This window comes from Bufo bufo, chromosome 1, assembly GCF_905171765.1.
Source record: "Bufo bufo chromosome 1, aBufBuf1.1, whole genome shotgun sequence".
Lineage (NCBI taxonomy): Eukaryota > Metazoa > Chordata > Amphibia > Anura > Bufonidae > Bufo > Bufo bufo.
In genome coordinates this window covers 785,763,782-785,775,992 of record NC_053389.1, presented here as the reverse complement: position 1 = coordinate 785,775,992, position 12,211 = coordinate 785,763,782, and the positions used below count along the sequence as shown (strand labels likewise).

Below are 12,211 nucleotides of genomic sequence, written 5' to 3'. Positions count from 1 at the left end.
ATTGTAAGACCGCCTTCCAGCCAATCACTTCATACCATATTCTGTCTCCCCATTGGTCATGATTGTAAGACCACCTCCCATCTTCTGGTATAAATAAACCACGCCTAGCTGTTGGAAGTAGGCACATTATTGGATCCTACTTGAGAACGTCTCTGTGATGTTATTTTGGAGGAATTGCGCACACATCGACACACACTACACCAAGGATTTCCCAATTGTACTTCTGGCGGTCGTTTTCATTTGTGAGAACGAGACAAAGGAGCAAACGGCGATATCAGTCATCAATATCAGATTGGCGAGGGTCCAACTCCTGGCACCCCCTGCTGATCAGCTGTTTGGGGAGGGGTGATGAGCGCCGCAGCCTCCTCACACCTTACCAATCAAAGCGCCAGCGTCGTTTGAACGGGACTGAGCTGCACCTAGACCATGTAATCAATGAACATGACGTCACTGATCTCGGAAGAAGCCCACTGTCTCTTCAAACAGCTAATTAGTGCGGTGTCGGGAGTCAGATCCACAGTGATCATATATGGATGGCTTTTCCTGAGGATAGGTCATCAATATTAAACATCTGGACAAACCCTGTAAAGGACTGGTGTGTGCACAGTCTTATCTGCACTTACTGCAACCATCCATCAAGTATGAACAGTCATGTACCTGGGTACCTGCATCATACTCGCTCAAGGACATCATCGTATACTGATAGATGTGATTTCTGTCTGCTCACTATGGGACACCATCATCCATGGACTGTGATAGAGACTGGCATTTGTCTTGTGACTTCTCATTGTGCGGGTTGTATTTCTCATTACACACATCATACCTATCTGTCAAATATAACAAATGTATTGAAAAAGCTTAACAACTAGCGTTACTACAACATCTAGAGAAGATAAGCGGAAGAAAGATATGAGTCATCATGTTCATAAATGATAATAGGTGTAATAGTGAGAAAGTCACACTTCAGCATTTGGACCAAAGCTTGACAAATTTCATGAGTTCTGTATATATAAAATAGCGTGCAGAGTTACATTTACAATTCTGCAGCCTTCAGACCAGAAATCTACTTGCAATCTGATAGGCATGCTGGCGTTTGTAGGTATGCCACAGCAAGAAAACTACAACCCTGAGACCACTGCTGTAGAGATTATACCTGCAGGTTATCCCTGATCAGATGACCTCTCTCTACAACAAGCAGGGCAGGCCTGGGAACTTAATGTGGCCCTTGAAAAAACTAAAAGTGGCCCCATTTTGTAGTTGGGTCCAACACAAGTAGGTATGGCTAGCAATGCCATGCCACTACTGGCTGACTATCTAATGTGTACGGTGCCCTTGTCGCAGAACAAAACTGCTAGTGTCACAGCTCCTGAGGAGTGGTCCAATGGTGAGAGGGACAGAGTGGCCTAGAGACAGAGAGGCCTGAAGCAATGTCACCTCTGAAGCTTGGTGAAGGTACCAATGTAGCACGCCAGTTAGCCTGCTAGGTGAAGGTTTCAGATTACCATGGGGGAGTGAAAGTAGCTGACCCCAATCAAGCCCTATGTCTCTTGGGTCCCAGACACGTGAATAACCACCTTACCATGTTGTGTAATGTTGTTAACATACAGTTCCCCGGGGTCCATACTGAGAGACTTGCCCTGGGGTCTCATTACTGCAGTAACGAACAGTTCACATTCCGAAGTTTCTGGCTCTCATCTCATCTTCCTTGCACCGGTCCTGGACTCAGGATTGGTAACAGCACCATAGTTGCAGTCCCTGCCATAGCCTACCCTCAGCCCAATGAGAGTGATCACCATCTCTCTCAAGCCTTGTTGCAGCAATAACAAACACTTCATGTTGAGCAACTACCGTCTCTTCTTCTGTACAACGGTCCTAGACTCGGAATTGGTAGCAGTGCCATACTTGCAGTTTTTGCCATAACCTACCCTCAGGCAAAGAAGAAAATCCCGGAAATGGTATCTTGCTTTCAAAGTTTTATGCTTTTAATTCGTTTCCACACAATACATAGTGTATACAAGGATGCGTTTCGGCTAATGCGCCTTCATCAGCAGTTTCAATATAAACAAATTAAAAGCATAAAACTTTGAAAGCAAGATACGATTGCCGGGATTTTCTACTTTGCCTGATTGTGGAGTTTGCTCCTTCCCGCTGCAGCATTGACCACGGACCGAGTGCTGGTTGGATATTACAGTGGTCCCCCAAGTTACAATATTAATTAGTTCCAGGAGGACCATTGTATGTTGAAACCATTGTAACTTGAGTAATTGGTTCCAAAGCCCCAAAATGTCATCCAAGATAAGAGAAAATAAAGATTTATGAAAAATAAGCAGATAACTAAGACAGCTATAACAGGTCCGTACATATACCAGTCAGGAATAGCTGTTAAGTAGAAACTAATACAGCTATTTTACCAGAGAAGTGACCTTGATTGGTTGGATCTGGGTCTGAGACATTGTATGTTGAGTCTAGTTTCAACTTGTGATGGGTCAGAAAAGACCATTGTATGTTGAAAATATTGTATCCTGAGGCCGTTGTACCTTGAGGGATCACTGTATTAATAACCTACCCTCAGACCAATGTGCGTGTGGAATATGTTGGTGCTACATAAATTAATAAACTACCTAGCACCATAAGAGAAGGGTGCACTTTGATCCTTACCATGCCCCCCCACCCCCTCTTCCTCTATGAATGCCCTTGGTTGCTAAAGACAAAAACTTCAATTAGTAATCTGGATTGTCTGTGGTTTAGTTTGCACCATATGCTGAAAACAGCTGAAAAAAATCAAGAAGACGTTCAACACGACTCCTTCCTGTTTTATAACCGCAACTCACTGAAGAAGAACATAGGAAACTAAAGTCTGCATCAAAAGCTGATGGCGATCTCATGGGGACAGGAAAAAACCCACCTGTGAGTGAGTCAGGTCATGTCTGCTTTGTAGACACCATGACGACAGGGAAAAAACCCACTTGTATGTAAATGGCATGTGTAGGTGATGCACCATAGCACCCATCTTATCATTACCGGAAGAAGTAGTAATGCTGAAGCCAAGTTTATGCTAAGGTGAAACCACAAGTTGTAATCCTGCAGCTAAAATGCTGATAATGCTACAGTGAATCTCCATTTTATAGTGCTGCCAGACAGTTTAAAAAACCTTGAAAATTTCCTATACTCCTGCGTAAATTTGAACTAAAACTCATCAAATTTTCACACCTAAAAGTAGATAAATAAAACCAAATCACAGTCAAAAATAAGGTCATTCATTTAGTGAGGAAAGTGATTCAATATCACATGTCTGTGAGCGGCAAAAGTATCTGAACCTTTCCTTTCAGTATTGGGTGTGACCCCCATGTGCAGCAATAATTGCAGCTAAACATTTCCAGTGATTGTTGATTAGTTCTGCACATTGGCTTGGAGGAATTTTAGCCCATTCCTTTGTATAAAAGCTCCAGCTCTGTTGGTAGGTTTCCTCCTATGAACTGCTGTTTCTTCTTCTTTCACCATTCTTTGGTAGAATGACTTGTGTGCTTAGGGTCGTTGTCTTGCTGCATGACCCACGTTCTCTTGAGATTCAGCTCACGGATGGATGTCCTGACATTTTCCTTTAGAATTTGGTGGTATAATTAAGAATTCATTGTTCCATCAATGATCGTAGGCCAGTCTGGCCCAGATGCAGCAAAACAGACCCAAACCATGATACTACCACTACAATGTCTCACAGATGGGATAAGCTTTTTATGATGGAATGCAGTGTTCTCCTTACTCCAAACAGAACACTTCTCTTTCAAACCAAAAAGTTATATTTTGATCTCATCTGTCCACAAAACAATGTTCCAGTAGCTGTGTAGCTTGTCCAGGTGATCTTTAGCAAACTACAGATGGGCAGGAGCTTTCTTTTTTCAGTCCTGCTATGCACAACATTGTTGTTCAATGTCCTCCTGGTGGTGAGCTTATAAACATTAACATTAGCTAATGTGAAAAAGGTATTCAATTGCTTAGAGGTTACCTAGGGTTTCTTTGTGACCTTGCCACGTATTACACGTCTTGCTCTTGGTATGATCTTTGTTGGTGGACCACTCCTGGGGAGGATAGTATGGTCTCGCATTTTCCTTTATTTGTACACAGTCTGTCTGAGTGTGAATTGGTGTAGTCCAAACTCTATTAAATAAGTTGGAAAGGCCATTAATATCAGATTGGTTGAAGTCCAACTCCCACCATTCCCACCGATCAGCTGATTGAAAGGGCAGCACTCTTTGCAAGTAATTCTTGTTCTAGTGAATGGGACTGAGCTGCAGTACCAGGCACAGTCCCTGCCTCTTCAGCTGATCGTGGAGATTCAGGGGATCGGAACCCCAAAAATGAGAAATTTATGGCTTCTATCCTAAGGATCAATAGAAGTCCATTTTTCCTCTTTAGCATTATCTACAGTAAGTATTAGATTCAGCCTCTGAACCTAAACAAGAATGTTTCCATTCACTGGCAGCAAAGATAGATTTTGAAAATAGAGAGGAATTGGAACAATGGGGGAGATTTATCAAGACTGGAATTTTTTACGCCGGTCTTGAGATCCCTCCGGCACTGGAGGATGCACCTACTTTATGATGAGGCGCCCACCCACACTATGCCTATCACTGTTTTCAGACAGTACCGAGGGCAGCGTAGAAATGGCATTTGTGCTAAGATTTTTTTCAAACCTGCGTTTTGTGACCTTTTAACACCAGTTTTCTGCCGTAGAGTGTTGATAAATCCCCACCGGTTATCAAGTAGCACACTTTAACATAAAGAAGGCAAATATTTCTCCCTGAGGCTGCTGAAAGGTCAGAACCTCCCCTGTTTTGGAGACATGTAGAACTTGTCTCTCAGCTTACGTGTAATGGACCATATTTATGAAACACTCTAAAAGGGACTGTCCGTGTTCCCTATAGCAACCAATCACATTTTCACTGCAGGCAGCAGGGACAATCAGCAGCTGCCATCACTGGACCACCGGTGAATTTACTGGAAATCCTGAAGACTGGATTACTTGCATAGAAGGCATATCTATTAGAAGCATACACCATCAGGAATTTTAGGACCAGGTGATTGCCATACGTAGACGATGGCTGCATAATTACAAAGGTATCCTAGTAGATACTATGACTTTAAATAAAATCACCAAAAATATCTGAATATCCCATACAAGCTTTAAGAGCAAATTAAGAATGGACAGAGTATCAACCCACCAGGTATTAGAAGAATCTGCTGCTAACATAAGTTTCTTCGAGAGGAAAACAGCTTGAAAAGCCAAAAGGAAATGGTTTTGGGAAACAGAGGATATCGTAGAGGGACAAAAATAGAATGCTCCCCCCAAGCGGAAGTTCAGAACACAAGAGCAGATGTGACCTAACGCTTCTCCCTCCCAAGCAGGGACCCTTCCCACTGGGGACGTGTCTGCTCTTTTACCCCCTTCCTTCATCCGGACAATTCACAGACTCAAGCTAGGGATCCGGCCGGTTGCGGAAATGTCCCCTTGTGCCCTCTGCATCCGTACTGAATTGTTTTATTGTATTTTAACCAATCAAAGTGACAGACCGGAGAGTGGAACGGCACAGGGGAAGAGCGGGGCAATGTTACTGCAATGTCACGTAAGGGACTATAATGTCACAGCGTACGCACCAGATGTAGTAGGCACCTACTGACAATAAATCTCAACAGTCAGTAGAAATGTTCTGTGAATCTAAACAGAAGTCACTAGAGATGTTGTTTCCTTTGGCCTGATGAGAGCTCTGTGAGCCGTGAACATATATACAGTGGTACCTGTGTGTATAATATATGTAATCCCTGGGTCTGTCTCTGTTTTTTATCTGTTAATATTGGAGGATAATTATCCCTTCATCACCCCCTTGTCACAGCGGCAGCCAGCAGTTTCCTCCGCTCCACTCACTGGTCGGTTTCGGTATCCTGGTGGTGGAGACCTGCCTCCCGCTCTCCCCTTCCAGGTGGGCCCTATCCCTCCACACAGGCTGTGGACTGCTTACCAGCAAAGCCTATCCTCCTCTGCCCATATGGCGTGTGCGCACACTCCCTCCAGCTCTAAAGGTCCAGTGTGCACACCCTAATCTTAACCAGCTGATGGTTGGCAACCCTGGCATACTTAAGGCACCTTCCCCTGTGTGAAGGTGCCCGAGCAAAAGGTTCTCTATCCTGCTAGTATCCTGCGAGGGTCCGTTGTTTTGTTGTCTGCCTGTGTACCAACTCTCTGCCTGATTCCTGGACTGTGACCCTCTTCTGCCTGACCTGACCTGTGCCTGATCTCTGTATTGACCCTCCGCTGCCTGACCTGACCTCGGGCTGTTTACTGTATAGCACATAATCTGCCTGCCCTGTCCTCTGCCTGAGTACAATTGTTGTACTGCCAGGATAAAACCCTTAGGAATAACCCAAAGTGATATCTGTTGGTTGACACAGTGGTTCCACACCCTCTGCCGAAACACCTTTATACATGGAAGGTACTTTACTGGTCACATAAATGAGTGAAACATGCTCTCAATTCTAGGTACAATCCTGCCACATACACGCGCCAAAGCATTTTTCACTTTTCCATTTTGAATGCCTCCATAAGAGTAGAAACGACAGTTCTACATATCTGTGATCTGTGCCCCTTCCCATAAGAACCAGCCAGGGATACCATGATTACCCCTCTTCCTATAGTTTACCAAAAGGTACCAGTCAAATTGTCCACATACTGTAAATGGCAGCAACAGTGATGGTCTGTACTGTCCTCATAATAAAGAGAGTCACGGTGACACCATTCTGCCAGCCATATGGAATTATAAGTGTAATACTACAGTATGTAGCATAGTAAACTCTAACTTGACACTTAAAGGGTTTGAGCCATCATTACATGTTATTTTAATATAATTCATTATAAAAAAAACTTTACTTTTGTATTTTACTTTCTGTTATAAAAATGCTCCAGTGGAGATATTCATTTTGCTTCATAGTAATGGTGCCCTCTGTAGTTTAACATATATATACGTAATGTGCACATCTATCTACTGAGGTGGTCACACATGCTCAGTTCCTCCCTTCAATGGACAAAAGCCATATGTACTGTTAGAAGCTGTGGCAGTTACAGGGAGAGAGCTGCAGTAGATGTCACTAACATAGCTCAAAGAGGGTCCTGTATCAAAGACCTGAAAACTTAAAAGCATAAAAGTCAGGATCCTAGGAAGTCAGAGCTGGGGCTGATGGACCCGTGACTGGTACTTTCCTGCTCATTTAGTGGCTGCTCCTGCTAGATGAATTTTGTTCATGTTCATAGCCAAATCTAAATGTTTTCTGCCCTGATGATACCTTTAACAAAATAAAAAACTTTTTTTTTTTCTCCAAGTGACAAGATGTCGCGCTGTACCTGTATACATAGATACTATGACCCGAGTGCTGCGGTGCACGTGCTGTACCACAGTCATACAGTATACGTGCATCTGTCTCAGGAAGGAGAAGTGACTCTGAGATATTCCTGCTAATATCACTATAAATGTAGGAAGTCCCCGAATGTCTCAAGTCTTGATGATGTAGTGTCTATTTCCACTTTATTCAGGTAGCGGAGCGACAACTCATACACCCACAGACACAACAAACACAGACAGCCAGCACTAGTTTCACATCACACCTTGGAGGCTGCTGGCTGCCAGGTACGTCATCCTGCCAGTCATTATAATGATGAGACACCTAATACTTCTTAATGCATGCTACTAGTTATCTGTGTCTACCCTTTTATTAATACTTCATATAACACATCTCTATATCTCCTCTTGTTACTCCATATAACCTCTCCTATATCTCCTCCTATTACTCCATATATCCTCTCCTATATCTCATCCTATTACTCCATATATCCTCTCCTATATCTCCTCCTATTACTCCATATATCCTCTCCTATATCTCCTCCTATTACTCCATATATCCTCTCCTATATCTCCTCCTATTACTCCATATAACCTCTCCTATATCTCCTCCTATTACTCCATATAACCTCTCCTATATCTCCTCCTATTACTCCATATATCCTCTCCTATATCGCCTCCTATTACTCTATATAACCTCTCCTATATCTCCTATTACTCCATATAACCTCTCCTATATCGCCTCCTATTACTCTATATTACCTCTCCTATTACTCCATATAACCTCTCCCATATCTCCTCCTATTACTTTATATAACCTCTCCTATATCTCCTCCTATTACTCCATATAACCTCTCCCATATCTCCTATTACTGCATATAACCTCTCCTATATCTCCTCTTATTACTGCAAATAACCTCTCCTATATCTCCTCCTATTACTCTGTATATCTTCTCCTATCTCATCCTATTACTCCATATAACCTCTCCTATATCTCCATATAACCTCTCCTATATCTCCTCCTATAACTCCATATAACTTTTCCTATATCTCCTCCTATTACTCCATATAACCTCTCCTATATCTCCTCCTATTACTCCATATATCATATCCTATATCTCCTCCTATTATTCCATATAACCTCTCCTATATCTCCTCCTATTACTCCATATAACCTTTCCTATATCTCCTCTTATTACTCTGTATATTTTCTCCTATATCTCCTCCTATTACTCCATATAACCCCTCCTATATCTCCTCCTAGTACTCCATATAACCTCTCCTATATCTCCTCCTAGTACTCCATATAACCTCTCCTATATCTCCTCCTATAACTTTTCCTATATCTCCTCCTATTACTCCATATAACCTCTCCTATCTCCTCCTATTACTCCATATATCATATCCTATATCTCCTCCTATTATTCCATATAACCTCTCCTATATCTCCTCCTATTACTGCATATAACCTTTCCTATATCTCCTCTTATTACTCTGTATATTTTCTCCTATATCTCCTCCTATTACTCCATATAACCCCTCCTATATCTCCTCCTAGTACTCCATATAACCTCTCCTATATCTCCTCCTATTACTCCATATAGCCTCTCCTATAACTCCATATAACATTTCCTATATCTCCTCCTATTACTCCATATAACCTCTCCTATATCTCCTCCTATAACTCCATATATCCCCTCCTATTACTCCATATAACATTTCCTATAGCTCATCCTATTACTCCATATAACCTCTCCTACATCTCCTCCTATTACTCCATATAACTCATCTCTCTATATCTCCTACTACATACTGTATATCCTCTCCCTATATCTCCTCCTCCAATACTCAGTACCTCCACTGATCAACTGTTTCCTGCAGCCACCAACAGCAGAACTACCATTTTGAATGGAGCCGAAAGCCAAGCTGAATTCAAAGTGTATTGGGATGCTTACTCTTGTTTACTGCAGCTCAGCTCCCATTCAAGTAAATGTTGATGAGAAAACCCATAGATTTTTGTATTACATGTTTTTAATGGTGCAAGGTTTTGTTGTCTTAACATTTCTTAGGTTCAGGTTACTTATAGGTCCATATTTCTAGCTGTTCTTCTAGAGTTCTTGCTATGTCAGCTTTGTATTGCCTTATATTTAACATGCCACTACTCTTGTGTTATACTTATTTGATACTCATTATTGTATTTTACATATATTTTAGATCACGCCAGAGAAGATATCTCTAAGAAACAAAAAGAATGGAGTAAACAGTGTTCTTCCGCTGTACCATCATTGATCCTTTGTAGAACAATTGACCAGCTTTAGGTCACCAAAACAGCCAGGATGAGCATCTACAAGCATTACCTGAATGTGTCAAAGATCTGTGAACATTATAACCATACTAAAGGGATTAAAAAGGACAGCTCTTCTCGAGATGTCATCTCCGTAATCTTTATTATCATTTGCTGTGTCATTATCCTGGAGAACATTCTTGTCCTTATTTCAGTTTGGAGGAACAAGAAGTTTCACTCCGCCATGTTTTTCTTCATCGGAAATTTGGCATTTTCAGATCTTCTCACAGGATGTGCCTACATTGCTAATATCTTGCTATCTGGTAAAACCACCTACACGTTAACTCCTGTGGCCTGGTTTATCCGTGAAGGCACGGCTTTCACAACTCTGGCTGCTTCTGTCTTCAGTCTGTTGGCTATAGCCATTGAAAGACATGTGGCTATTGTTAAAGTCAAAGTCTACAGCAGCGACAGGAACTGTAGGATGATAATCCTGATAGGAGCTTGTTGGGTTATTTCAATGGTTATCGGAGGTTTACCCATCATTGGCTGGAACTGCATTGGAAACTTGGATGAATGTTCCACCGTCTTCCCGCTCTATGCCAAAAAGTACATTTTGTTCGTAGTTACTATCTTCACAATTATATTAATCTCCATTGTGATTTTATATGTCCGTATATACTGTATTGTAAAGTCAAGCCATGCAGAAATAGCTGCACCACAGACTCTTGCCCTCCTTAAAACAGTAACCATAGTTCTTGGAGTTTTTATTATCTGCTGGCTTCCAGCTTTTACTATTCTCCTTATGGATGTGGCTTGTAAAGTGAAATCCTGCTCCATTCTCTACAAAGCTGACTACTTCTTCGGGGTGGCCACCTTGAATTCGGCATTGAACCCTATCATCTATACTCTGAGGAGCAAAGACATGAGAAGGGAATTTCTGAGGGTGCTTTGCTGTTGGAACTATGTGCAAAAGAACAGAAACGCTGATAAATGCATGCTCCACTTACGTAGTTCTAGCTCTTTAGAACGTTGCACGCAAAAACACTATTTTCCCACCTCACCTGTCATAAAGGACTGCAATACGTTTGTGTGATTAGGAGCGTAACAACTTTTCAATGCTTTTTGGACAGAAGAACCCTTCTATCTCAAAGTAAAACTGGTGGTTATTATGTGCGATCCGAACAAGATTACTTTGGTATGGTTACCAGATCTGGGAAGGTATATTTACGACATTTCCTTACCTTTTGGGCCTGAAACTATTTTTCCTGCCAGGTTTCAGACCTAAGGTCTTCAGAGAAAAGCTCTTGAGAAAACTTAGCACTCTATGTTTGCAGTGGGAGTAAGACGATAAGTGTGGCATAAAAAATGTGAAAAACAGTGTGTTATATGTGTAGACATGGGCAAAAAAAGCTATTACAGTATTCTCTGGCCAGCGGAAAGGAAGTGGTTCTACACTCCAAAAATAAGTCCACAAAAAGACTTTCAATGTCACTACAAGGTAGCCAATCACATGAGCTGACATTGATAGAAAGAAGCACATTTTCACATTTTTAATTACAAAATTAAAAAGCTGAAAAAATTTGAAAGGCTGTTGCACATTAAGATTATTAAATAATCTTTACTACCCCTTACCTTAAGCAGGAATTTCCTTAAAGGAGTCATCTACCTTTTTAAAAACAAATTTGGATCACCTTCCCTTTCCTCGAACCTATCAAGCGAAGTATACTTAAATGCTCCTAGAATGGTAGGTCCCAGCTCCTTTGGTCCACCAATGCATTTGCAACGCTCTGCTCAACCCCCCCCCCCCCCAGTAAACTTCAAGCCAACTGTGTCACATGCAGCTTGGAGCCAGTTATTGGCTTTGGCGGCACAAATGCCCCCATCCGTGAGAGGTGACTGGAGCGCATTAAATGCAGCGGTGGACGGAAGGAGTCAGAACTCAGAGGCAGGGAGCAGGTAATTATGTTCCGCAGAGGGTGGATACAAAAAATGTTAAAAAGGTGCAGAACCACTTTAATGCTATTACTTATTTCAAAATGTTACACATTTAACATATATTTTATCTTTGTAATTTTAACTTCTATATTGCACTTAAAAGCTGATAAATTGCTGATATCTGTTGCCGCAATGATAGTCAACATTCTAGCATTAATAAGCCTGATCCCCCACCACTCTAAAAATTTTGCTTACAAAATTTTTTATAAAAATGATTCACTTGCCCATAGTTTTAGTAGGTAGTGACATAAATAGACCACTAGTTGGCACTATTTTGGCAATGTACAGTATTGTTATAAATTATAGGACCGGTGGGGCTCGGCCAAGTCACTAGCACTGACAAGAACGGAGCGAATACACAGCTATCATTTCTAAATTGTATCAATTTAGAAATTTCAATAATAATTTCGTATACATATTATATATATATATATATATATATATATATATATATATATTCCTTCCCCTGTCCTCCAGACCATACACAAGTAAATTATAGACATATGAAAATAGTTTTTTTTTTATATAACTGACTGATCTTGAG

The 12,211-nt window shown here is 41.4% G+C and overlaps 1 protein-coding gene across 3 annotated transcripts in view; it reads left to right on the top strand.

The window, feature by feature from the left end:
• Window positions 1–11,242, top strand: part of S1PR2 (sphingosine-1-phosphate receptor 2) — a 52,034-nt gene extending 40,792 nt beyond the window's left edge. For 2 of the 3 annotated variants that reach the window (XM_040414919.1, XM_040414921.1), the window contains exon 2: window positions 9,600–11,242. In XM_040414919.1, the coding sequence (XP_040270853.1) occupies window positions 9,722–10,765 (1,044 nt within the window). In that variant the 5' untranslated portion in view covers window positions 9,600–9,721 and the 3' untranslated portion in view covers window positions 10,766–11,242. Of the gene's footprint in view, window positions 1–7,579; window positions 7,674–9,599 lie in introns of all 3 variants that reach the window. The other variant, XM_040414922.1, reaches the window with a different exon arrangement.
• The last annotated feature ends 969 nt before the right edge of the window (window positions 11,243–12,211 follow it).